Source organism: Gracilinanus agilis, chromosome 1, assembly GCF_016433145.1.
Source record: "Gracilinanus agilis isolate LMUSP501 chromosome 1, AgileGrace, whole genome shotgun sequence".
NCBI lineage: Eukaryota > Metazoa > Chordata > Mammalia > Didelphimorphia > Didelphidae > Gracilinanus > Gracilinanus agilis.
Genome location: NC_058130.1, coordinates 142242987 through 142270191, shown reverse-complemented (window position 1 = coordinate 142270191; position 27205 = coordinate 142242987). Strand labels below are relative to the sequence as shown.

General features: G+C 40.6%; 1 protein-coding gene across 4 annotated transcripts in view; it reads right to left on the bottom strand.

The window, feature by feature from the left end:
• Positions 1 to 27205, bottom strand: part of NPRL3 (NPR3 like, GATOR1 complex subunit) — a 67099-nt gene that overhangs the window by 3296 nt on the left and 36598 nt on the right. For all 4 annotated transcript variants that reach the window (XM_044657683.1, XM_044657675.1, XM_044657689.1 and 1 more), the window contains 6 exons: positions 24813 to 24950; positions 23177 to 23333; positions 16666 to 16772; positions 12547 to 12676; positions 9404 to 9593; positions 2438 to 2630 (listed from right to left, as the gene is read on the bottom strand). In XM_044657683.1, coding sequence (XP_044513618.1) covers positions 2438 to 2630; positions 9404 to 9593; positions 12547 to 12676; positions 16666 to 16772; positions 23177 to 23333; positions 24813 to 24950 — 915 coding nt within the window. The remainder of the gene's footprint in view (positions 1 to 2437; positions 2631 to 9403; positions 9594 to 12546; positions 12677 to 16665; positions 16773 to 23176; positions 23334 to 24812; positions 24951 to 27205) is intronic.

Here is a 27205-nt window from a genome sequence, read left to right as displayed (position 1 = left end):
GAATGATCCTAAATGGATAGTATATAGCTAGAGGGATTGGGCTGGCAGTCCTTCCTACCTTGCCAAAAAAAAAAACTATTCACTAAATACCTTGTTTTTGATATATAATGTAATTTTTCCAAAGAACTTTCTAAATTTATCATCCCTTATTTCTGTCTGCCAAACATGCTTGGACTCGCCCACTTCCATTATTCCATTTTATCCTGAATTTGGGTGGGCAGAGGGGCCCATAGCTGGCACAGTGGACAGAATACCAGGCCTGGAATCAGGAAGACATACTTCCTAGCTGTGTGACATGGGCAAGCCACTTAACCATGTTTGCCTCAGTTCATCATCTGGAAAATGAGCCAGAGAAGGAAATAGCAAATCTCTCTAGTATCTTTGCCAAGAAAACCCCAAATGGGGTCATAAAAAGTCAGATACAACTGAAAAAAGTGTGAACAACAGGGAGGGAAGATTTGTCTTAAAAATGAGAAAAATGAAAGGCAGTTGGGTAGCTCAGTAGATTTAGAGCCTAGAGAAGGGAGGTCCTAGGTTCAAGTCTGGACTCAGACACGTCCTAGCAGTATGACCCTGGGCAAGTCACTTAACCTCCACTGCCTAGCCCTTACAATTCTTCTGCCTTAGAACCAATACCCAGTATTGGTATAGAAGGTAAGATTTGTTGTTGTTGTTGTTTTATTGAGGAAAATGAGTGCCAGAGAAATGAAGTGATTTTGCCCAAGGTTATATAGCAAGTGAGTAGCAAAATCCATACCAGGCCTCCTTTTTCTTTGTTCAATGCAGTGTTTTTTTCCCACTGGCTCACACCGACATTGGTTCATAGGCACATAGCTAGAAAGTCAGGCAGAGGTGCTTAGAAGAAACAATGCTCTTCTATGTGTTATTTGGTGGGGGTGGGGGGTTTCTAGTCCCTTCCTAGGTTCTCAACCAAATTGCTTTTACAGAGGATCTCAGAATCCACTCTGCTGTAGGTGCGTGCAGGAGAATACAAACACACCTCACTTGATACAGCAGTTACGTACATGAGAAACTGAGGGCAAATCAGAATTTTACTAGCCAGCAGCAGCAGGGAAACAATGCACTTGAAGTGACTTAGTTCTAAGACAGGCTATCATAGCAATCCAGTGAAATGGTACTGTAAACCTAAAGCTAATTCCCTTTTTTATAGAAATGAAATCCTCAAAACTGCTGGAAATGAGGCACTGATGTATTTGTCCTCTGAGGGAAACAGTTGCTCATTACTCTGCCATTCACCTATTGGGGAAAGACTAAATGGTAATTAGCAGGATCTGGACTTAATTAACAGCCTGCACCTTGAGTTAACTTGTGAAGAAACAGACCTTCCTGCAAGATTTCAAAACCAATTCTAGGTAACAGCTGGACTTTATTATTTTTAAAGTTTAATGAAACTAATTTTTCAATTTAATCATCAAAGGTTTTGCTCAAGAAAAGTCACTGAATGTTAGAACTAGAATTATCTTTAGAAATAATCTAGTCCAGGGGGCAGCTGGATAGCTCAGTGGATTGAGAGTCAGGCTAGAGACAGGAGGCCCTGGGTTCAAACCTGGCCTCAGAGACTTCCTAGCTGTGTGACCCTGGGCAAGTCACTTAACCCCCATTGCCTAACCCTTACCGCTCTTCTGCCTAGGAACCAATACACAGTATTGATTCTAAGGTGGAAGGTAAGGGTTTAAAAAAATCTAGCCCAACCCCCACTGCACTGCTTTGATTGTCCCTTCTATTCAGACCATCTGCCCAAATCTGTTGCCGCTCGCCCTGGTACAGGGCCCTACACAGACTACCTGCTTAACAGACAGATTCTGGAATCTGACTGAATTATAAGCCAGTCCTGAAACTCCACATGTCCAAAGCCACGGTCTTGCTGACTTCATTATTTCTGACTCCTATTGTTGGGATAGCTTTGATCTTTCACTTTCTTACCGTGTCCAAACTCTTATCAATTCTGTCTCCAAGCTCTCTCACTACTGCTGCTTCTTCTCTATTCCCATTGCTACCAGGCAGAGCGGGCAGGACACTGGACTTGGGAGTCAGAAGGAACAGAGTTCAGATCTTTAATCAGACACTTACTAGCTGTGTGACCCTGAGCAAGTTACTTAATTACACTGGGGTTCAGTTTCCCTATCTGTAAAATGGGGTGGGGGTGGGGGGAAACTCAGTGACCACTGAGGTCCCCTTTGAGCTCTAAATCTCTGAAGCTGTTACCACCTACTATACCTGCCGGAATCGTAGCAATAACCATCTAACATGTTTTTCTACCCTCCTTTTTCCTCAACTCCAGGTCAGCTCCATACTGCTTACAGGTCAAACTTCCAGTCATAGATTTGGTCATGTCACGGATCTGCCCAAAAGTCTTTGAACTCCTGAGTGTCTAATGAGTAAAGTTCCACCTGCTTGGTTACACCAAAGCTCCCACCTGGCAAACATACGGAGGTCTTCAGGGTTTTGAGCAGCAGGGACGTTGAGGATGGCTTCCCTCTCATGCTCTGACAAGCTGGCCAACAGATTCTCCGTCATCCTCTTATTCAGTGGAGAGTCTCCACTGGGGAGCAGCTCAGCGCTGGAGTTCTCCATGCTGGGGCTGGTGAGGGTCATGTCATCACTGCTGGCTGTAGGGAAGAACATGTGGTCAGGCGATAGAGCCGTACACTTTGCTGTGATAGGACTACGTGAGGCCAAGGCCTCTCTCAGAACTAGGACAAAAGGACGTGCCCCTTTCCTTATTCCTCTTGGCAGCATGTGTACTCTCTTCAGGATTCTGAACAGACCCTGTCTTGTTATCAGGAGCACCCAGAAGATGCCACATCCTGCCAGGCCCAGGTTAGCTCCCCATCTCCATGAAAGGCCAATTCTTTAGTGTTCTTGCTTTTGCTATTTCCTCATTGCTTAGTTCCCCTAAAAGCCAGCTGTTTTAGCCAGCCATCTGATCTGGAGTTAGCAATTCTAGTATGTCCACAAGGAATTCCGATAGAGGGGATGATACAGATACATGTGTATATGAGTAGTCAGTAGTACAGAAGGGAGGCAAGTAATAAGGACAGCAGAGGCCAAGGTGAGGTCGCTCAAGGAACATTTGACTTAGAGGAAGTGGGTCACAGGTTATAGACCTGCATTTTAATTCTATTTTAGGATTTTCTGAAGTCCCTATGAATTCTTGAAGCATAGTGCAGGCTGACAAAAGATAATGGAAAGAGCATTGGATTTAGAGGTAGAGAACTTGGGTTCAGATCCTGGTTCTACTAGTAACAATCTGTGTGATCTCTTGCAAGTTATTTAATCTCTTGGGGGGTCTCAGTTTCTTTGCCTGTAAAATGGGGGGGGGGGTAGTCCAGATGATTTCTAAGGTCCCTTTCGGCTTTAAACCTATGATCCTAAGAATCACAGATAGGCCCTAGAATAGAAACAAGTCAACACTAGGGCATAGAAACATGGCAAATAAATGCAAAAGAGCAGAAATAATAAATGTAACCTTCTCAGATCATAATGCAATAAAAATAATAATAAGGGCACATGGACAGGCAAACCAAAAACTAATTGGAAATTAAATAATGATTCTTCCAAATCAGTTAGTTAAAGAAGAAATCATAGAAACAATTAATAATTTCATTGAAGAGAATGATAATGATGAGACATCCTACCAAAATCTGTGGGATACAGCTAAAGCAATACTCAGGGAAATTTATATCATTGAGTGCATATAATAACAAATTAGAGAAGGCAAAGATTAATGAACTGGGCATGCAAATCAAAAAACTAGAAAGGGAACAAATTAAAAATCCCCAGCTTAAAAACTAAATTAGAGATTGTAAAAATCAAAGGAGAAATCAATAAAGTTGAAAGTAAAAGAACTATTGAATTAATAAATAAGGCTAGAAGCTGGTACTTTGACAAAATAAATAAAACTGACAAAGTACTGGTCAATCTAATTTAAAAAAGGAAAGAAGAAAACCAAATTACCAGTATCAAAGATGAAAAGGGAGACCTCACCTCTGATGAAGAGGAAATCAAGGCAATCATTAAAAACTATATTGCCCAATTATATGGCAATAAATATAGCAATCTAGGTGATACAGATAAATATTTACAAAAATATAAATTGCCTAAATTAACAGCAGAAGAAATAGAATACTTAAATAATCCCATATCAGAAAAAGAAATTGAACAAGCCATCAAATAACTCCCTAAGAAAAAAATTCCCAGGACCAGATGGATTCACATGTGAATTCTATCAAACCTTCAAAGAACAACTAATTCTAATACTATACAAACTATTTGACATAATAAACAAAGAAGGAGTTCTACCAAACTCCTTCTATGACACAAATATGGTACTGATCCCAAAGCCAGGTAGGTCAAAAACAGAGAAAGAAAACTATAGACCAATCTCCCTAATGAACATAGATGCAAAAATCTTAAACAGAATACTAGCAAAAAGACTCCAAGGGGGCAGCTGGGTAGCTCAGTGGATTGAGAGCCAAGCCTAGAGATGGGAGGTCCTAGGTTCAAATCTGACCTCAGACACTTCCCAGCTGTGTGACCCTGGGCAAGTCATTTGACCTCTTTTGCCTAACCTTACCACTTTTCTGCCTTGGAGGCAATACAAAGTATTGCCTCCAAGATGGAAGGTAAGGGTTAAAAAAAAAAAAAGACTCCAGCAAGGATTATTCATTATGATCAGGTGGGATTTATACCAGGAATGCAAGGATGGTTCAACATTAGGAAAACCATCCACATAATTAACCATATCAACAAGCAAACCAACAAAAACCACATAATTATCTCAATAGATGCTGAAAAAGCTTTTGACAAAATACAACACCCATTCCTACTGAAAACACTAGAAAGTTTAGGAATAGAAGGGCCTTTTTCCTAAAAATAATAAATGGTATATATCTTAAAACCAACAACAAACATCATCTGCAATGGGGATAAATTAGAAGCCTTCCCAATAAGATCAGGAGTGAAACAAGGATGCCCATTGTCACCTCTATTATTTAACATTAAACACTAGCAGTAGCAATCAGAGAAGAAAAAGAGATCGAAGGTACTAAAATAAGCAATGAGGAGGCCAAGATATCACTCTTTGCAGATGATATGATGGTCTACTTTAAAAAATCCAAGAGATTCAACTAAAAAGTTAGTGGAAATAATCAACAACTTTAGCAAAGTTGCAGGATACAAAATAAACGCACATAAATCATCAGCATTTCTATATATTTCCAACACATTGAAGCAGGAAGAGTTAGAAAGAGAAATTCCATTTAAAATCACCATAGACAATATAAAATACTTAGGAATCTATCTGCCAAGACAAACACAGGAATTATATGAACACAACTACAAAACCCTTTCCACCCAATTAAAACTAGATCTGCACAATTGGAAAAACATTGATTGCTCATGGGTAGGACGAGCTAACATAATAAAAATGACCATCCTACCCAAATTAATTTACCTATTTAGTGCTATACCTATCAAACTACCAAAAAACTTTTTTTACTGAATTAGAAAAAGCAATAACAAAGTTCATTTGGAAGAACAAAAGACCAAGAATATCAAGGGAAATAATGAAAAAAAATATGAAGGAAGGTGGTCTAGCAGTACTAGATCTTAAACTGTACTACAAAACAGTAGTCATCAAAATGGTGTGGTACTGGCTAAGGGACAGAAAGGAGGATCAGTGGAATAGACTAGGGGTAAGCGACCTCAGCAAGACAGTTTTCAATAAACCTAAAGAACCTAGCTTTGGGGACAAAAACCCACTATTTGACAAAAACTGCTGGGAAAATTGGAAAACAATATAGGAGAGATTGGGCCTAGATCAACATCTCACACCCTATATCAAGATAAACTCAGAATGGGTGAATGACTTGAATATAAAGAAGGAAACTATAGGTAAATTGGGTGAGCACAGAACAGTATACTTGTCAGATCTATGGGAAGGGAAAGATTTTAAAACCAAGCAAGAGTTAGAAAAAAATCACAAAATGTAAAATAAATAATTTTGACTACATTAAACTAAAAAGTTTTTGTGCAGACAAAACCAATGCTACCAAAATTAGAAGGGAAACAACAAATTGGGGAAAAATCTTTATGACAGAAAACTCAGATAAAGGTATAATCACTCAAATATACAAGGAGCTAAATCAATTGTACAAAAAATCAAGCCATCTCCCAATTGATAAATAAGCAAGGGATGAATAGGCAATTCTCAGATAAAGAAATCAAAACTATCAATAAGCACATGAGAAAGTGTTCTAAATCTCTAATAATTAGAGAAATGCAAATCAGAACAACTCTGAAGTATCACCTCACACCTAGCAGATTGGCTAAAATGACAGCAAGGAAGAGTAATGAATGCTGGACAGGATGTGGCAAAATTGGAACATTAATGCATTGCTGGTGGAGTTGTAAACTGATCCAACCATTCTGGATGGCAATTTGGAGCTATGCTCAAAGGGCTTTTGCCTTTTGATCCAGCCATAGCACTGCTTGGATTATACCCCAAAGAGATAATAAGGAAAAAGACTTGTACTTTTGTTGCTCTTTGTAGTGGCAAAAAAATTGGAAAATGAGAGAATGTCCTTAGATTGAGGAATGGCTGAACAAATTGTGGTATCTGTTGGTGATGGAATACTATTGTGCTCAAAGGAATAAAGAACTGGAGGAATTCCATGTGAACTGGAATGACCTCCAGGAATTGATGCAGAGTAAAAGGAGCAGATCCAGGAGAACATTGTACACAGAGACTGATACACTGTGGTACAATCGAACATAACGAACTTCTCTACTAGAAGCAATGCAAGGATCCAGAGCAAGGCTGAGGGACTTATGAGAAAGAAAACTAGCCACATTCAGAGGAAGAACTGTGGGAAGAGAAACACAGAAGAAAAACAACTGCTTGAACACATGGACTGTTGGGGATATTATTGGGGATGAAGACACTAAACGATAACTCTAGTCCAACTATCAATAATATGAAATTTGGTCTTGATCAATGATACATGTGAAAACCAGTGGAATTGTGTGTTGGCTAAGGGTGGTAAGGGGAGTTTGGAGGAGAGGGAAAGAACATGAAATATGTAACTAGGAGAAAATATTCAAAAGAAAAATAAAAAAGAAATGAAAAATAAATTTAAAAAAAAGTCTTAACCATGCAATAGCAGGATTGAGAAATAAGGGGACGTTTTCCCATTTTTAGAGATAAGAAAAAGGAAAACAAGGGAATTCTGGTGTAAGGAGTTCAGAGCTTTCTTTTGGAGACTTGGTTTCCACTCTAGAAGCTCTGACTAATTTTGTAAAAAATATTCCAAATTGAAACATCCGAGTGTTGTCCTTCCAAGTAGCTCCGTTGGGAAACATACACTTAGTCGAAAAGATGGCTGCTATTGCTCACAACTTTGGAGAAATCCTATTTGGGAACTACCCTTAGAGCCTAGTGAACATTGAAATTGAAATCATCTTCGATGAAAGCACATCTTCAACTTTTCTAGGGGAGAGATTGGAAACAGCTGGATATTTTTTAGAGCCAAGTCAGGCAAATACAGAGATTGTGCCGGCAAATACAGGTTTGGGATTTGTTTGATTTAAAGAAGTATGAATCTAATGTAATAAAAATGACCTGGTGTGTCTCCTAAATGGCCTTAAAAAAATTTTTTTTAAACCCTTACCTTCTGCCTTAGAATTGATAGGACTGAACAACTGGGGTTAAGTGACTTGCCCAGGGTCACACAGCTAGGAAGTATTTGATGCCAGATTTGAATCTAGGTCCTCTATCTCCTGAACCGCCTAGCTGCTCTTTACTTATTTTCCAAGGTTTATTTATTTAACTAGTTGATTTAGAATATTTTTCCATGGTTCCATGATTCGTGTTCTTTCCCTCCCCTCCTCCCAGCCCCCTCTGGTAGCCAACAAGCAATTCCACTGGGTTTTACTATCATTGATCAAGACCTATATCCATATTATTAATATCTGCACAAGGGTGATTGTTTAGAGTCTACATCCCCAATCATATCCCCAACAACCACATGATCATAGCTGCCCTTTAAATGGACTTTAATTACAGCTTCTAAGAATTCTAAAAAACTCTAACATGGATGGAATTTCAGCACAGTTTATTGGAAAGGAATATAGTCATTGAGTTGTATGTGTTCTAATAAGTTGTTACAAAATCAGTCACAGCTTGAAGGAAAGGGTAGTTTGATTGGTATTTTTTTTGAGGACTTCTGGAGGTCAGTATCTCCTCAAACACCTCTGGGAAAGGTTTGACTCAACTGTCTTCTCTAGGAATGTGAAGAAAATCTGATGGCGAGTTCCTTGTTTTTCAGCTCTTGACTTAGCTATTTCCAAGACCCTAACTCAGACCATGAGACTGCTCAATGTAACCCTAGGATTCTGCTCTTCTAGCAGTCCAACAAGCTAACATAGAGGAGACATTGCTGGGCCTGAAGTCAGTAGACCTAAGGTCAAACCCAGGCCTTGATCCTCAGAGCTAAAAGACTACCGGTAAGTGACTTCATCCCTTTGACCCTTGGGTTTTGTCTGGAAAATAGGAATTAGCATTATCTGTACCACCTATTTAATAGAGTTATTCTGGGTGTTCTTTGAGATCAGTGCTTTGTGAATCTTGTAAGTCATAATCAATAGTTACAATATGTTCAGGATGGGCTCCAAGCTAAGACCAAAAAGGGAAGGATATAGTCTCAAACCACAAGAGTTTCAAATGAACTTCAGCAAAGAACTTGGAAGGATAGAGAAAATGCTAACTGATCAACTACGATGGAAAGCTGTAAATCCTCTCTTTAAAATTATTATGAGTCACTGGTTTGAAGGGATATAGGCAGTGACAGAGGAAAGGCCCCTTCCCAGCTCCCCCCCCCCCCCCCCCCGGCAGGAGTTTGTGATTCTCTCAGAGTCAGGATAAAATTGTGCTCCTTCAGCTAACTTATGGAAGATACCCAAGGAAGGAGAGGTCAATAAGAGGTGATTAAAATGAGAAAACTTGGAGCCCAAGTTCAGGCTGCCTAAGCAGCAGTTTGGCTTCACTCCCTTGGGAGCCCTGAGAATTGAGCAAAGGGCTGGGAGAGTATATATACAAAGGGGAATATTCCTCATGGGGTCTTGGGCTGTTCCTGAGAATGGAAAAACATTGCAGTGAGCCTGGAAGGAGTTCCTCAGACAAGGCCAGCAACTGCAAGTATCTGCTCCCTATTGGGTACACATGTGCACCTGCAAATCAAGTTGTCCAGTTATGCCAGCTAGGGACATGAGAAGTGGGGCCCTGGAGATCAGGGTACTCCTCACATCTTCCTAGGACTGGGGTTGTTAATAGGCTCCCCCCACTTTCTGAGGCCAAACCAGGGCAGCAAGAGAAGGATCCTACTTGGTGAGCCAAAGCTCAAGGCATTGGGTGTGCTGAGGCTTCTGCCTCCTACGCGGGCAGTGAAGGGGACGTCATCCTCTCGTGTTCGATTCTCTTCTTCGTTGGGGGGCACCATCAGGCAAACATATGTGTGTAGTTGGATCAGAAGCCTGTGCTGAAGCATCCAAATCACCATCTGGATGAGTTGTGTCTACAAAGACAGTAGGGGAATTTCACAAGGGAAAACATAAAAAGAAGGAAAAACCAGACACCAATGACAACAGTCAGGGCTAGAAAAATATAATAATACTTCTTGACACTCCAACACTGGGAGGTTATGGGCTACGAGAAGTTTTTGTTTGTTTGTTTTTTGTTGTTTTTTTTATTTTTGCTTTTTAAATCACATTAATTGCTGCCTCCAGCTATATGACCCCACATTTCTCCTGATGACTGGTTCAGAATCATCTTCTCAGCTAACAACCTCACCCCATACTTTACAGAGAAAGTGGAGACTATTTGCCAAGAGTTCCCTCTTCTCGCTTCTCTCAATCTCAGAACTCTCTGATGTCATCCTACAATCCCTCTCTCTTTAGTCTCTGATAAAGAGGTGATTATTCTCCTTACCAGGGTCAGCCTCTCTTCATGTTCCCTTGATCCCACTGCCTCCCTTCTTTAACAAATTGTCCTCACAACAATCATTCCTTTTCTAATCTTCAATCTATATGTACTGATTCTTTCCCTCCTTCCTTTGTATATATTCAAGTCTCCTCTTTCCTCTAAAAAACCTTACGAGGTCCTGTTACTTTCTCAGACTGTCACCTAATAGTAATTCTGTTATTACACAAAACTCCTAGAAAAAGATACCAAGGGGGCAGCTGGGTAGCTCAGTGGATTGAGAGCCAGGCCTAGAGACGGGAAGTCCTAGGTTCAAATCTGGCCTCAGACACTTCCCAACTGTGTGACCCTGGGCAAGTCACTCGACCTCCATTGCCTAGCCCTTACCACTCTTCTGTCTTGGAACCATTATACAGTATTGATTCCAAGATGGAAGGTAAGGGTTTAAAAAAAAAAAAAGAAGGGACCTGTGTTTTACTATTTATCAATCTTTTGGAACAAGAAAGCTCTAACAATTAAGGCCAGTACAGGCAGCACTTCCCACACCTATAAAGCTTTTACTGGTTCTGAGCAGGAGCTTCTATAAAAAGGTATTTGCCTCCCCTTAAAACCTCAAAGAGTAAATGTGTTCTAAGTCACGCTGGCAGAATAGTCCTCAGTACAGAGAAAGGTACAGACATCTTGTCCAATGCACTCCTGAGGATCAGTCTCTAAGTGACATTCTGTGTCAACAGCAATAAACATAGCCTGGACCATTCTCTAGGCTGATAGTGGCACTGAAAAACTCAGGGAGTTGCTACCAGTAATGCAGACTCATTCAAATCCAACCCAATGATACCCAATCATGGTAGAAATCTAGAGGTATTTATTCTGCCATTCACATCCTCTGTGAATACATGATAGCAAGTGTGAAGTGGTGCATGGGTTGGTATGCAGATGTGCAACTCTGGGAAGGAGATTCAATATAAGGGAGATTCAATAGCCAATTCAATCAGCTATTGAGATCTCAGAAGCAAAATGTAAAATAAAGTACGATTTTAAGTCACACAAAGGCTGTAAGTGGGGAAAGTTTTGTAAAAGCTGATAATGTCAAAAATCGGAGACATTTTTAAAGGTTCTTATCCTTGCTTTCTAGAAACCAAATCAGCCCTTCTTCACTCCTCACACTTCCCCTTACTGTCAATGTCATCGCAATGTGAAAACTTTCCTTTACAGCTTCAGAGAGGAAAAAGAAAGGCAAGCAATGATACTCTTTTTGTAATACTAAATGTGCCAGTGCCCCCCACCCCGGAAATACCCTATTTAATGAAAGAGTAGAAATGTTTTCTACCTACAAACAGTAGTGTTTCCAGCTATTTCATTTCCAGACTTACAGAGTATTCTCCCTGGAACTTCCCTGCTTCAACTTCTCTTCCATCCCTCCTAGCAATTCTTGCTCAGTGAATCTCATTCAGGCTCAGATAACATTTGGCTTTGTCACCATGGACCCACTTCACTACATTGACTAAGAGGAGAATAAAGTAGGAATAAGGAGAATCAAAGACATCTATAACTCCCTTCCCTCCTCCCCCAACTATGCTCCCCACATCCCATCTCTTGCTCTTAAATTGACTGCCTTAGGGTTCTACTCTCCATCCCAGTAAGTACTTGATACATAGTATTTAATAGATGCTTCTTCACTTATCCATCATGGAAGCCAGGACTAATAGCATAGGGAGTGATTCACAAAAAAATGAATATTTGCTATGCTCCTCTCTCAGTTTAAAAGTCTCACAACGGGAGCAGGAGCACAGACTGGAAGAGACTTCACTAGAAAGTATTTCTTAGGGCCAAAATATGACGGGCTCCTCTTGGACTTGGCACACTGGTCCTTCTCACCAGCCTTCTCTCTTAGATCCAGCTGAGCTCTAGGGCTCCACTCCAGTTACTAAAGGCTATGTGCACCCTGATGAGGGAAGCAGGATATAGAGTGCCAACAGCAATTCTCCATCTTTCACTGGAGCAGCCACAGCCTAGAGATTCAGAACCTTAGGCCCTAGCGAAAACAAAGCCCTCTTTGCTTCTGATATCAATGGAAAAACATCCCAGGTCCCAGGAAGGGGTTGAACTCAAGCTTTGTCCTCTCAGTTAAAGGTCAATATCATCTTGCCAGGGTAAGGTTTCCAGCTAAGAAAATCAGCTCATGTTAGCCTAGAAGGGGGCCCCCTTTGGTAGAGGGAAAAGAGAAGCCAAGAAACTCGTCTCACTCTCTAAATCAAGTAACCTCTCTTAGAAACTCCACAGTAGGGCACTGCTATACTCTGAGGGATTTTCAGAATGCTAATGACATGGGCAGAGCTTGCCTGGGATGTGGAGAATAAAGAGCTGAAATGAATCCATTTTCTGTCCCATGACTAACAATATGGACAACATATAAAGCCATCCCCACTTGAAATGCTAGAAAGAGGAAAATTACATAAAGAATAAATGGGGTAGGTAGGAGTTTTTAAAGGTTAACTTATTTAACCCCTGTCCCCAGGCCAACCCAAGGATTCTCTCCATGAACTTACTTCCTGCACTGGTGGAGCAAGAGGATTCTTGAATTCTGATAGGGAAACTGGCAATGAGAATTTGGCAAGAACAGACGGCAAATCGTGAGCAGGGAACTGCCGAGAAAACTGATCAGCCAGTGGAGAATATCTGTTGGAAACAAGAATATGAAACAATCATAACCCTCAGCCAGAAATGGACACAATAATACTCCAGATGTCCAAGAGAAGCCGAATACAGTGGGATTAGAACCTTCCTTGTTCTGAATATTATGCTTCTATTTGTTAATGCAGGCTAAGATCATATTAGCCTTGTATTCTTGGCACATTTACTTCACAAACTTTTCTCTTGTTACATTTTCTGGTCAAGGGCACAACCAGATGCTTTCTCTCCTTTCCCTTTCTCTCTCTCTCTCTCTCTCTCTCTCATAAAAAAAAAAAATCCTTACCTTCTATCTTAGAATCAATACTAAGTATCAATTCCAAGGCAGAAGAGCTGAAAGGGTTAAGCGATTGGGGTCAAATGACTTGTCCAGGGTCATACAGGCAGGAAATGTTAGATTTGAACCCAACTCCTCCCAATACCAGGTCTGGTATTCTATCCACTGTGCTACCTAGCTGTACCAAAAATATTAGTTATTACTATTTCAGTCATGCCCAATTCCCTGTGTCCCCATTTGGGGTTTTCTTAGCAAAGATAATGGAATGGTTTGCCATTTCCTTCTCTAGTTCATCAAGAGATGAGGAAACTGAGGTTAACAAGGTAAAGTGACTTCCCCAGGGTCACACAGCTAGGAACTGTCTGAGGCCATATTTGAACTCAGGAAGATGAGATTTCCTTACTCCAAACCTGGCACTCTATCCACTGCACTACCTAGCTGCCCTTGCAAGGTGCACTCTTTAGACAATAAGTGCCCTGGATGGAAACTGTGCATGAGGGAGAATCATTTCTTGGTGTGGAGATTGTCAGAGCCCAACCAAAGCATGTAGACTAGAAAAAAAGATTATTATGGTTTTTAACAATCTCATCATCAGGTTCTCTGAAGGTAAAGTGAGATAAAATCATATCCTACTCAAAAGTGCTCCCAAAATGGAAAGACCTACAGAAGAGGAGGAGCCCCTTTTCTTTAAGAGAGGTACAGTGGACTCCAGCTGTACATCTCTGATTTTTCTTGTCTTCCCTCTTCACTTCCAGCTAAATGTATTTTGCTGAGGCCCTCCTTGTGGGTCTTGGCTTCAGAAACACTACTGTCCTGTGCACAAGACTGATTCTCCTTTGCCAAATGGGATCACACAATCAATCATTAAGTGAGACTTGGAAGGGAGCTACACCTGAGCAGTTAAAGTAATCCAGCATATGGCCAACATCCATTTGAAGCCCTCCAATGAGAGGGAACTTTCCTTACCCACCTCTGACTCTCCCCAAACAGCCTATTCCACTCTTGGATGTTAATAAGGAAGTTTTTCTTCAGTTGGTAGTAGTTTTGCCTTCTAGGCCCAAGCTGAAAAAGTTTAATCTCTGTCTTATGTGAGAGTTCTTAGAATATGTGAAGACAATGTTAATATCTCCACCTTAGTTTTCTCTTTTCCAGATAAAATATCCACTATTTCTACAGCCCAACCTCATATAGGAGTTTTCATTCCATTTACCTTCATGCTCTCCACACATTCTAGATTATTAATATCTTCCCTAAAACTTGTTCTCAGTATTGCACACAATATTCAAAATATGGTCTGATAAGGGCAGATTACAGTGATCCCTCACCTATCCCGGAAGTTACGTTCCAGAGACCCCTGCGAAAGGTGAAAATCCGTGAAGCAGTGGCATTACATTTATTTTATTTATGTATATTTTAAGGCTTTATAAACCCTTCCCACTCTCCTATAAACCTTTTCCACACTCTTATTAACCTACAGTCACAATCAAGCGCCCAGAATACAAAACACAGCGCTGTGGTTGGTCACCTTTCATTCCATCAGCCAAGTGTACCACAATAAGTGTAACTCTGTGATACAGAATTTTATATATATATATACATATATATATATATATTTAACCTGTGATACAGTAAAGCCAAGATAAGTGAACCCTGATATAGCGAGGGACAACTGTATAATTAATGCTTCATGCTGGACCCCAGAATTTTCTGAGTGTTGCCTAAATCATGCTAGCTTTTTTAGCTGCTAATTCACATACTTATGGTCCACTAAAAAGTTACAAATGCATCCAGCCACATCTCTACCATCTATATGTGTGCAGTTAAACTCAAAGCCAATACTATGTTTATTCTTTTTTTTTTTTTAAACCCTTAACTTCTGCGTATTGGCTCCTTGGTGGAAGAGTGGTAAGGGTGGGCAATGGGGTCAAGTGACTTGCCCAGGGTCACACAGCTGGGAAGTGTCTGAGGCTGGATTTGAACCCAGGACCTCCCGTCTCTAGGCCTGACTCTCAATCCACTGAGCTACCCAGCTGCCCCCTACTATGTTTATTCTTTATAAATTTCTTATTATTATATTTGGTCCACTGTTCTTTTGAGAATTTGATTGCCATTGACACATTTTCCCCAGATTCATGTCATTTTCAAATCTGATATGCAAGTCCTCTCTTCATGCCCAAGGCATGCTGGGTAAGCTGGCCTGAATGAAGCAGCAAAGTACCCTGAGGGAGAGACTGGAGGTAGCATATGCCAGGGAAATCAAACCACCATCTTTCCTTAACCCTGATTGGAGGCAGCCCAGGAACCTGAACTCAAGAGCCTTGGGAATGGCAGTGTGCTCAAAGCCACTCAAAACCATGCTTCCAGCTTAGCTGCCAAGTGATAAAGGAGATAAACTGGGGGTAAACTCAGAGGAATATGGAGGATTGAGAAAGCCCCTAAAATATGGAGGATTGGGAAAGTCTTCCTATATAAGGTGGAATTTTAACTGGCATTTGAAGGAAATCAGGGAAGTAGAAGGCAGGAATAAGGAAGGAGAAACATTTCAGGCATGGGGCATAGCCAGAGAAAATGACTGGAATTGGGAGAGAGGATGTCTTGTTCAAGGAATAGCAAGGAGGCCAATGTTCCTGGATCATAGAGTATGTGTGGAAGTAGTATAAGGTATAAAAAAACCCTGGAAATGTTGGGGAGAGGGGCAGGTTATGAAAGGTTTTGAATGCTAAATGGAAGATTTTATATTTGATCCTGGAGGTAATAGGGAGCCACTGGAGTTTAATAAGTGGGGACCTGGTCAGACCTGCACTTCAGGAAGATCATTCTGACAACTGGGTGGATAGATTAGAATGTGGAGAGACTTGTAGCAGGAAGACAACTACTATCTCCATGCTATGTAACCTGAGTGGAGTGTAAGCTCCTTGGGAGAAAAGATTAATTTACTTTTTTTGTCTTTGTATCCCCATTGTCCAGCACAGTGCCTTGCATGGAATAGGTATTTAAAATCATTTATTGAACTGAACAGAAAAATGATCATTGGTACAGTGGATAGAGCCCAGGGCTCTAACAGGTTGGGGAGGCTTGAGTTCAAATGTGGCCTCAGACACCAGCTGTGTGATCCTGGATAAACCACATAGCCATTCTGGGCCTCAGTTTCCTCAATTGTAAAATGGGGACAATATTAATAGCCCTTACCTCTGAAGGTTGTTGTAAGGATCACATTAGATTTCTGTAAAGTGCTTAAGCACAATGCCTGGAATATAGTAGTTGCTTACTAAAATGTTTATTCTCCCCACTTCCACCTTTTTACCTCCCTCTTCATTCAATTTGGTTTCATCAAACACTCCAGCCCTACTCTGACTTAAGCTCCAGAAGCAAACAGGTGGCACCCTAGTTGGAAGATTAGCTAGGCCCAAGACAATATTAGGATGGCTACCAAATCTGACTGTAAGGCCATGGCCACCATCTGATACCAAGAGGGCATGTGGGGAGAAAACTCTTTTCTAGAACACACTGGGATTTATTCTTCACTCCCTATGGAAAGGAAATAGGAGAGAAGGACACACGTGCCCCATTGCTTTTTCTGACCACTGCCCTTTCTGTTGTTAGAAAAAAAGGTGGTGAGCTGGCCTGGCCTCCACCCAATGACTTTTCTCATGGTATGAATCAATCTTTGGTAGCTATCATACAACCAGCTCCTACTCACAGGCACACACTGGCATTGGGGGACAGCATATAGACGTTGTTCTCACACAGTGGGTAGATGATAATGGCCTTGCCCCAGTATACCAAGTGGGCCGCAAGCTGGAAAACCTGTAGAGAGAGGGAAACAGGAAAACTGTAAAGCAAATTGCAATCTAGGTCTCACTCTGGGTGAGAGGTGCTTGCTAGAAGTCCAGAATAGGTGATCATCTCAGCTTCCTCTCAGGGGTGATTATCACAGGTCTCTGAAGAGTCAACCTGTGGCACATAAGGATGAATCAGTTTCAAATGAAATAATGTATTTTCAAGGTTTGTTTCCTTTTTCATGCCAAGTTTTACATTTCTAACTTCCTACAAGGTCCCAATGGACAGAAACTGTGCAGACGGACAGTGCCTTCCCCTAACATGGAGCCCTGGATTTGTGTTTTAAACAGCTGAACTTGAAATCTGCTGTTTTGTATTATCATTTCCTGTGTAGTTCGGCACACTCCTATTTTTAAAGAGGGTCATATTTTTTCAATCAGAGGTCTCTGCTATCCTGGCCTCCTCTGAGGGAAAGGGTTGGTTTCCTTATGACAGGCCATTTGTCACCAAGGTTACACCGAAGCAGTGGGAGTCATGAGCCATGCAGTCCTTCCTGGGGATCCAGGCTTCACATGAAAACAGTATCAGGCCTCATCTGAGTTAATGCCGTAACTCTACTCAAAGTAGGTTTAGTAGAACACACAAGCACATGCCAACATTTGGAGAGTTACACACAAGCACATGCCAACATTTGGAGAGTTATGACATGCCACACAGTCATTAGTTTGAAATACCAGAGGACATGTGTTTAATTTTTTTAAACTGTTCATTTAAGTTATTTCTGTTTTAAGAGGATTTTTAAAAGAGAAATCTATGCTAGTCTTCAAGATAACTGAAAGACAGCCTAGGGTATTAACAAAAGCAAGATTGGGAATCCTTGTCCTAAAGAAAACCTGGCAAATGGTGCCAAGGTTGCTCCTTTTTGATGTGTGTGGAAAGAGACATGGGAGGGAGGTGGAGAAACTGGGAGGAAGGGCGAGAGGAGAGAGAGTAACTAGAAGGTGCTGGCTGTCTTTTTCAATATTCTCAATGAGCCAAGATTTCATTATATAGGCAACTCCTTCCAGTGATGAAGTCCAGAGCTTTCTATGCCTTAGCAGATGGTCATGAAAAAATTCATCACTTGATGACCAACCACTTGAAAAGAAGCCCCTTCAAACTTAGCCAAGCTGAGTCTCCTGGATGACAGTCCACTGGTGAGCCTTTGCTCAGCTAGTACAACCTTTGGGAACCCAAGGCCACTGTGCCATTATGAAGCTTCAACTTCTGTTGAGAAAAGTGCTGGTCAAGCACTCTCTTCTCTCCCTTCCTCCCAGTTTCTCCACCTAGATTCCATATCTCTCTCCACACACACATAATTACTAAGATCACTTAGTAATCTAGCAGTTCACTAATCATTCATCACTCTTAATAAAAATAATGAAGATAATGGTGTCAAAGCCTGAGAAAAGTTTCTCAGTAGCAGTGGGCCTTACCCTTGGTTTGGTTCCACTGGTGAAGAGTGAACATGATCATCTTAGCCTAGACCACACCTCTTGGTTCTTGACAAGTGGAAAAGGGATGTTAATAGAAGGGCTGAGAGTGCAGCCTGTACCTTAGCATTATTCACAGAAAAGTCTTAAGGAAGGCACTATGCCAAAGCCTAAAGGCAGCCAACCTGGGCATTGCAAATAGAACCTGAGTAAATAAAATCCCAAATGAGGAAAGTGACTGACTGAATCTCCCCAAGCTCTGCTCCTTTTTGATGTGCTTGTTGTACAGTATTTTCAAAGTTATATACTCCTTATCAGAGTCAGGAGGGCAAAGGAATGCCTTCCTTAATTCACAGGAAACAAAAGCATATATGCATAATAATACATGTGTAATTCAGATCAAATTGCTTGTCAGCTCCAGGAAAAGGGAGAGAAGGGAAGGAGGAAGACAATTTGGAACATATAACTTCAGAAAACTTACGTGGAAAATTGTTATTACATGTAATTGGTAAAAATAAATAAAAACAAAAAAGTAGCTGAGAAAGGGACCACAGGCTCGACCAGGCTGCCCAAAGAATCCACGACACCCCAAAAGGTGAAGGACTCCTTAACTAAACTGTCCCTGCATGGCCCAGAGACCAGACATCACACTGTACTGAATGGGTCACAAGTCTGCCTCAAGGGGGCATTCATAAATTCTGATGTTTGTGGTAACCAGATTTTGGTTTCATCTTTTCCCATAGAATAAGGACTCATGTAATTTCCTTAGTCTGTGTGAGCCCGCAAATAAAGTGAAAAGTCTCTCTGGCTGCCACTAACTTCAAGGAAGCAACAGAATCCATTTTTCTGAGAGATTTCAACTGAGAGAAGTCAGTGACTGCCCTCTAGTTGTAAACAATGGTCCATATCCAATGCAGGATCAGGGTTGGGGTTAGGGGCAATAAGGCTAGAGTGAAGTGCTAGAAAGCACATTTCTTTCCTACAAGGAGACCTTTATTTGGTCTCACCTATCTTTACAACTCATCCTTTTTCCCAAACCAGTTCTCTCCAAATTCTCTACTTTTTTTTTTTTTTAAACCCTTACCTTCCGTCTTGGAGTCAATACTGTGTATTGGCTCCAAGGCAGAAGAGTGGTAAGGGTAGGCAATAGGGATCAAGTGACTTGCCCACCTCCCGTCTCTAGGTCTGGTTCTCAATACATTGAGCTACCCAGCTGCCCCCAAAATTCTCTACTTTTTAACAATTATCCTCCCATATACATAGGCTCAATCCTGGAACACTGTTAAATTCATCTTCTTAAAGACAGCCCTTCTTCTGCCACTCTCTTGCTCAAAATCCTGCAATGGCTCTCCCTTGCATATGGGATAAAGAAGAAACTCCTAACACACAAGACTCTCTAGTTATCACTTTGCCCCACCCTACCTTCCCTGCATGATCCTTAACTCATAAAGAAATTTTATGTTCTAGCCCAGGGGTCTGAAACGTATGGCTTTCATCTGGCTCCACCTCCTGACCGGCCAGTCCGGGAAGAGCCCCAGGATGTGCCCCAGGGGGCCCTTCAGCCCCTGCCCCATATTCCAGTGCCTTCCACCTCCATCTTCCTCCTTCCACAGGTGTTTATGGCTCTCATGGCCAAAAAGGTTGCCAATCGTTGTTCTAGCCAAACTGACATATGCATTTGTGCTTTCCCAACTTCTCACCTCCTCAAACAACAATGTCCTTCTGTCCTGTCCCTACCTATTAAAACCTTGTCCAGGTCAACAAAACCTTCATAAGCCTGACCAGAAGTGATCTTCTGTCCAAAACACTTTATTTGAACCTGCCTTATGGACCTTAACACATTATACCTTGTACTGTAGTAATAGATGTATATTTTAACTTCCTTAATAGAATACACTCCATGAAGGGTGGGAATCATATTGTATATATCTTTATATTAGCCCCCAATTCTAGCAAAATGTTCTGCATATATAGGGCACCTAATCAATATTTGATGGATAAATGAATAAATGGTGGAGTGACTAATTGTTAAATAAACAGGGGTGGAAATATTCTTTTCTCTTTAAAAGAATTAACAATCATATCAATGATTGTTAGAAAGGAGAAGGGGAAATACAAACACATCAGCTCTACTGTACAGTGTATATCAATACTATGTATTGATTCTAAGGCAGAAGAATTGTAAGGGCTAGGCAATGGGGGTAAAGTGACTTGCCCAGCTTCATACAGCTAGGAAGTGTCTGAGGCCAGATTTGAACCAGGAACTCCCATCTATAGGCTTGACTCTCGTTCCACTGAACCACCCAGCTGTACCTTTCTGTGGCTTTCAATATCCAAGTTTCCCTTACCCTTACTGCCATGTAGATTCTATATTACCTCTTCACATCCTCCATCCTATTTGCCTGTTTCTAAATGTATTTCACAATTTCTACAGTTATCAAGATAGTTCTCTTTTTTATGTGCTAAGGAGCACCCACATGGTATAGTAGGAAGATGACTCCTAATCTCCTGACTCTCCTAGGTTCTAATGCCGGTTTCAAAACTCTTTAAGTTTGGGAGGTGCTCAAGGGTGGGAATGAAAATATGGAGAAGATAGAAAATTAGTTTCAGATTTTGAAGGATGTCATATGATAAGCAATTAAACTGATTCTGATTAGCCTGAGACAGCAGAATTAGGATTAATGATGGGAAATTATAGAGGGGCAGATTTTGGCTCATCATAAGGAATAATTTTCTAATAATTAGACCTATCTAGAAATGAAATGGGCTGCTTCACTAGGAAGTGAGTTCCTCTTCACTGGAAGCAATCTTCGTGAAATCAAGATAAATATTTTGAGATCTGATAGAGGGAATTCCTGCTTCAGGTATGTACTGGATTTAATAACCTCTGACCTCCATTCCAACTCTGAGATTCTATGATTCTGATTGAACAAAATATTAACTATCAAAAAAATAAAATATTGAATCCTTATAATAACCTTGGTATGTAGGTAACTATTATCATCTCCATTTTTTTAGTTGAGGAAACTTAAGGAAATAAGCATTTCTATAGTGTCTACTATGTGCCAGGCACAGTGCTAGGCACTTTTTTTTTTTAACCCTTACTTTCTGTCTTAGAGTCAATACTGTGTATTGACTCTAAGACAAAAGAGTGGTAAGGTTAGGCGATGGGGGTCAAGTGACTTGCTCAGGGTCACACAGCTGGGAAGTGTCTGAGGCCAAATTTGAATCTAGGACCTCCCATCTCTAGGCCTGGTTCTCAATCCACTGAGCCACCTATCTGCCCCTGTGCTAGGCACTTTATTTATTTTTGTTTTGGCCGTTTTCTCCTAGTTACATATTTCATATTCTTTCCCTCTTCCCCCAAACTCCCCTAACCCCCCTTAGCCAACTGTGCTAGGCACTTTAAAAATATTATTTTACTTAATTCTAATAACAACCCTGTGAGATAAGTGCTCTTATTATTGTCATTTTACTTTTGCAGAAACTGAGGCAAAGTAAAGTTTAAATAGCTTGCCTAAGATTACACAGCTAATATCTGAAGCCACATTTGAACCCAGGTCTTCTCGATTCCAAGTTCACTATGCCACTTAACTATCTGTGAGACGGAAGGCAGAGAATTATACTGTAAACAGCATGAACCTAGGAGTACGGAGACCTATGATATAGCCCCAGCTTTACTACTGACTAGCTGTGTGACATTGGATAATTCATGTCCCCTTTCTTGGCTTTGGTTTTCAAATTGATAAAGGGTGTTGGACTAATGGTCTCAAAGATCCTTTCAGCCTCAACATTCTAGGATTCTGAGAACCATCCAGAAAAAAAATAAGTGCTTCTGTCTCATATGTGTAGAAACTCAGCTGGAAAAAGGTTTCTCAGGGTGGTCCAAGAGTGTCTGACTAATGTGAGGAGAAACAGAAGACGGCAGCCAAGGAAAACTTTGGAAAATTTTGCTAACAGAACTTTTCAGAAGAGTAGTCTCAAAGGTAAGTGGTAGAAGTATCTTTACTTTAAAGTTAGTCAAAAGGACTATAACAAAATATTCCTACAGAAGGAGCCCAACATTTCTCATCTCTAGGTTTCCACTAGATATTGTGAAGTTTTAAAACTAAGTAGTGGAACCTTTTTCAGTGGATGTTGACTCAATCATACAGAACTTCGAGAATGCCAGGTCTGCATTTTGAGAAAGTTACTGCAGGCTCTTCACAGCAGAGGTGGTCTTAATTGTTTTAATCACTTACAAGGGCAAAGAAACAATTTAGAAGGCTTTCCTTATCTTCAAATCTCTCTCCCCTAGTCCACTACCAAATAATTTTATTCCAATCCTTTTACCTTCTAAGGTCTAAAACAAAATGATAAGTGATTTCCAAAGGACAAGAAATATCCAATTTAGGTGCTACACAAATGGCCCAATGCTTAGTTTTTTATCTTATTTCCTTAAAACTTGAAAAGATCCTAGTCTCCTGATTCCCATTCATCCCAATGCTTTTGATTTGTGACTTTCACTCTGAACAGCATTCCCATTTATCCACAAGTGAACCAAAATAGCAATGATCATCTTTGTAGAAGGGGATATGGTCCCCATTCCCTCAAATCCCTACTAAATTATTATCATCTTTTTTTAAAACCCTTACCTTCCATCTCAATCAATACCATTTATTGGTTGGTTCCAAGGCAGAAGAGTGGTAAATGCTAGGCAATGGGGGTTAAGTGACTTGCCCAGGATCACACAGGCCAGGGTCACACAGAGGAAGTGTCTGAGGCCAGATTTGAACTTAGGACCTTCTAACTTTGGGTCCAACTCTCCATCTACTGAGCCACCCAGGCCCCCATCCCTGTTGTATTTTAAAGTGCTTTTCCTTCCTCCTTGCCTTCCTCTTCTTGCTCCCCCCAACCCCCATCACGATCTGGTGCCTTCCACCTCCCACAGTGGATGTTGCCTCTTTCATATGTACATACCTGCAGCAGAGCCAGATCAGCATCCTGAGCGAGCTGCTGCAGATTCTTCACAGCAGAGGTGGTCTTAATCACTCTCACAAGGGCAGGGGAACAGTCTAGTGGGAGTTCATTGAGTAGGGACTTCTCATCATTGAGTAGCAATAAAGCATGATAAGGCCTGCCATAGGAGAAACCCTCATATTAACCAAAATCATTCCAATAACAGACAAGGCAATGAATTGCAATGGAGTATTGTCTGCTTCAGCACACGGCCTGCACAGCCTCAAGAAGTGGCATGGAGACAAATCTGAACTTGGTAGCTTCACTGCCTGTACCTAGTAAGACAGTTTCAGACTCAAATAGAAATAGGACTGCTAATCTGTATGTAAGGATCCTTGTGAGCTGCATATTGACTTAGTTTTAAAATGTCATATTATCTATGTTTAACTCCATTTTTATTTATTTTGTTGAATATTTCTCAATTACATTTTAATCTGGTTTGGGCTATACTCGAGAGGGTTGTGGGTGATGTCAGCCCACAGGCCTGTTTGACACCTGTGCCCTAGTGTATGATGCCAAGTCCAAACTGAAAATGCCAAAAGGCATTAAATAACTTAAGGGAACAAGCAGAGTGAATTAAATCAAATCTTGTGTCAGGAAAAATGGAAAAGAAGAGGTAAAAAATGTTTTGAATGCTTCTAAAATCAGTTGGAAATATTCCTGGGAAATATAATTCTCTACTATGGTTTAGGGAAAGGTACTAGACTGAAAATCTGAAAGCTTGGGGTTTAAGTTCTGCAAAATGGGGATTATAACCATAGAGTATGAGAAAAGTGCTTTGAAAACTTTTGAAATGTAAGCTAAGCTTTTTTATGTGAGAAACAGAAACCAAACTAGAGTCTAAAGTGAAGAGGTCTTAAGGAAAGAGAAAGATAATAATGCACATTCCCATAGTACTTTACTGCTGACAACTTTTCTCACAAGAATTATTGCCTATGGTTACACTATTATGAGAAGCAGCACTCCTGACACCAAGTCAAGTGCCCTTTTCAAGGACTCAAGATACCACCCTGACTCTTTGGTTCTCTGAGGAAGTTAAAGGCTGTAAGCTTTTATAACCTATTTCTTTGCTGAAAATGTGTCAATTCAGTAAAGAAGTCAATCAGAAACAAGAAAGGTTTTGAAAAGGCAGCCCCATGAAGACTAATTCAGCTTTCCAAAGACTTCAAAATAAACTGTTCAGCTTAGCCCTGGGCTGCAGCCCATTCGCCCAAGACCCGGCCTTCATGAGGTAAAACAAATGGCCACTGGGCCTCAGGATCAGATCACAGAAAAAGATCTAAACCCATCTTGGGTGCAGCAGAGACAGAGCAAAAGATTGAATATGTCAGCCATTCCTAGATACTGCCTAGTCTAAAATAAAAAGCCTATCATATTTTGACTATGACAAATGACAAAACCCTACTGCCCATTTCTGAAGTACAAAACAGGGGAATAAAAGCACCCAGCCTGTGGGTCCAATAGCTTTCAGAAGTAATGTGGTCAGCAAAACATTTGGACTAGAGGGCACAGAGCAATTCAGAAAGGACAATACTGATCATGGAATTACTAGAGAGAAGTGGAAGCACAAGCCCCTAGGAGAACAAGATTTAGTTACCGGATAGCTTTCAGGCTTCTTTCAATGGCTTCAGGAGGTATAAAATTTGTTGCAACATAATGGATTTTATGAGGCAGGCAGAAGCTCACTTCCAGCCAATTGTTGATGTGTAACCGTACCACACCAGTGGTACAGAGGCTGCAGAAAACAAAACATAACAATAAGTTACTTGTGGAGCCTGTGTCTTGCTGCACCAAACTGAATGTAGGTGGTCTGCCCCTTTTAGTAGGTCTTTCTTAAATGGTTTTTGACAAGAGATTTCCTTTTACATGTTCAGCACATTACAAAGACTCACTTTCTGATAGTTCACAAATTAAATCCCAACCTGAGTATTCTGTTTCTCATTCAACCTGCTCCTGCTTGTCAGAAGAAACATGAAAGTGGATATTAAACTGTTGCCTTACCACAGGAGGAAGGTTGTTATTCCTTGGAAAATGAAGGAAATATATGTTAGAAATCACTGACAGTTTTTATTTCTAGCCTTGGGATCAGGAGTTCAAAACCAATGTTGAAAAAAATCAACTGTAAGAATCTTTGATTATTATTATCCCTAAAGACCAATGAGAAGAATGAACACATGTTTGGCACAAAAGAATAATAAATTCAGTTACTGGGCTGCCTATCAACTGCTCATCAGAGCCTACTTTTTGCCTCACAAACCACAACTTCAGCATCTGTTCCATCACAGAATTTCAGAGTCAAAAGGAACTCAGTGGTCATCATATGGAACTCATACAAATAATCCCCTCTACAACATATCTGATGAGTATCTACCCAACCTTTGTCTGAAGACTTTCAGTAAAGGAAAGTCCCTACCTTCAGAGGCAATTGATGCCACTTTTGGGTAGCTTTAGTTGTTAGGAAATATGTCGTTATATAAAGTCTAAGTTTAAAGTTTACAACTTTGAGCTAAAGCTCCTAGTTCCACCCTCTGAGACCACACGGAATTGAGAATCCCTCTTCCAATCTCTCCTTCACATAGCAGCCCTTCAAATACTTAAAGATGGATAGTAAATACCCAGTACAGTAAGGAAAAGATGTGTTACACATGTTATAATGGATAAGGCTAAAAAACTTGCCAAAAGCTAAAAGTAGAAAAGACCTAAGCAAAAAATTAGCCTAGATTCTAGGTGGGAGAAAGGGGGACCTCAAGAGGAAGTACATTTTACCGGACAAGTTTCACATTCAGAATGTGTTATGTAAACTGTCATTTTAGGACACGAGGAGAAATGAGACAAGGAAGAGGAATATGGTCCCCTCTGTTGTAGAAATTAAAACATGAACTCTAATAACTACCTACAAGGAGAATGTTAATGAAGACAGCCACAAAGAAGGATCACAAGAATGTTAACATGAGTGGAACCTAAAATATGATAGTCAGAAAATGAACTCCAAGATGAATTACAAATGAACTGTAGAGACCAATAAAAGTTACTAAAACAGCAGAGCTTGGACTCAGACTAGGAATGGAATGATATAAATTATATTACAATAAATAATAATTGAGGCAGGATGTTTGAGTGGCATCTGAGCCTGAAGGAAAATGGGATGTGGCTTAATGTATATCAGGGCATATACCCAGGAAAGAACATCTGGTCATTGCATTCAGAACAGGCCCATTTCCTATACCTTTTAGTTGGAGCTATAGAAGGTCAATAAAATACTTAAGAAAAATCCAAGTTTCTTCCAAATTACTCCATGATTTTAGAAAGCCATTCTGAGAAGAAGGGGGAAAGGCAGATAAGGGGATGAGAGAGGAAGAGAGCGAGGTGAAGGGGCCAACAAAGAATCTGAGAATCTTGGAGTTGGATGAGATCTAAAAGGCTATCTAATCCCATCCTTATTCTTAGAATCCCCAAATGTGGTCCTCCATCCTTTGCCTGAAAAATATCATTACTTCTTATATAGCCCATTCTACTTTTGCATAGTTCTAATTGTTAGAAGTTAAACTAGAAAAATGAAAGGTCCTCTGTCTTGGATTCTGTGTCAACTTTATATGTGAACCCATTGAGAAATGAGCCATCTCTAATTTCACTAGCTGATACTGGATACTGGAGGATTGTTTTGCAAGGCCTTAATAGGTTTTTTTTTTAGTTCCACACAAAGGGAGCAAAACACTAGTAGCAAGACCAGTACAAAGATGCTTTCATATGCATAACAGAGATGTTAGAGCTGGAGGAGTCCTTAGAACTCATTCATCCATTTTAGTTAGGAGAAGTTAGGAGAAGAGGTAAGATGGGAATCTTTGTCTCCAAACTCTTATCCCAGTGCTCTTTCTACTATACCTCAACTCTTCACGAAAGTAGGAAAAAAGAGAGAACAAGAGCATAAAGACAGCATCATTGGAAACTTCCCTATGTGGGCTGCAATGCTACTGGTATCATGGCGTTTAC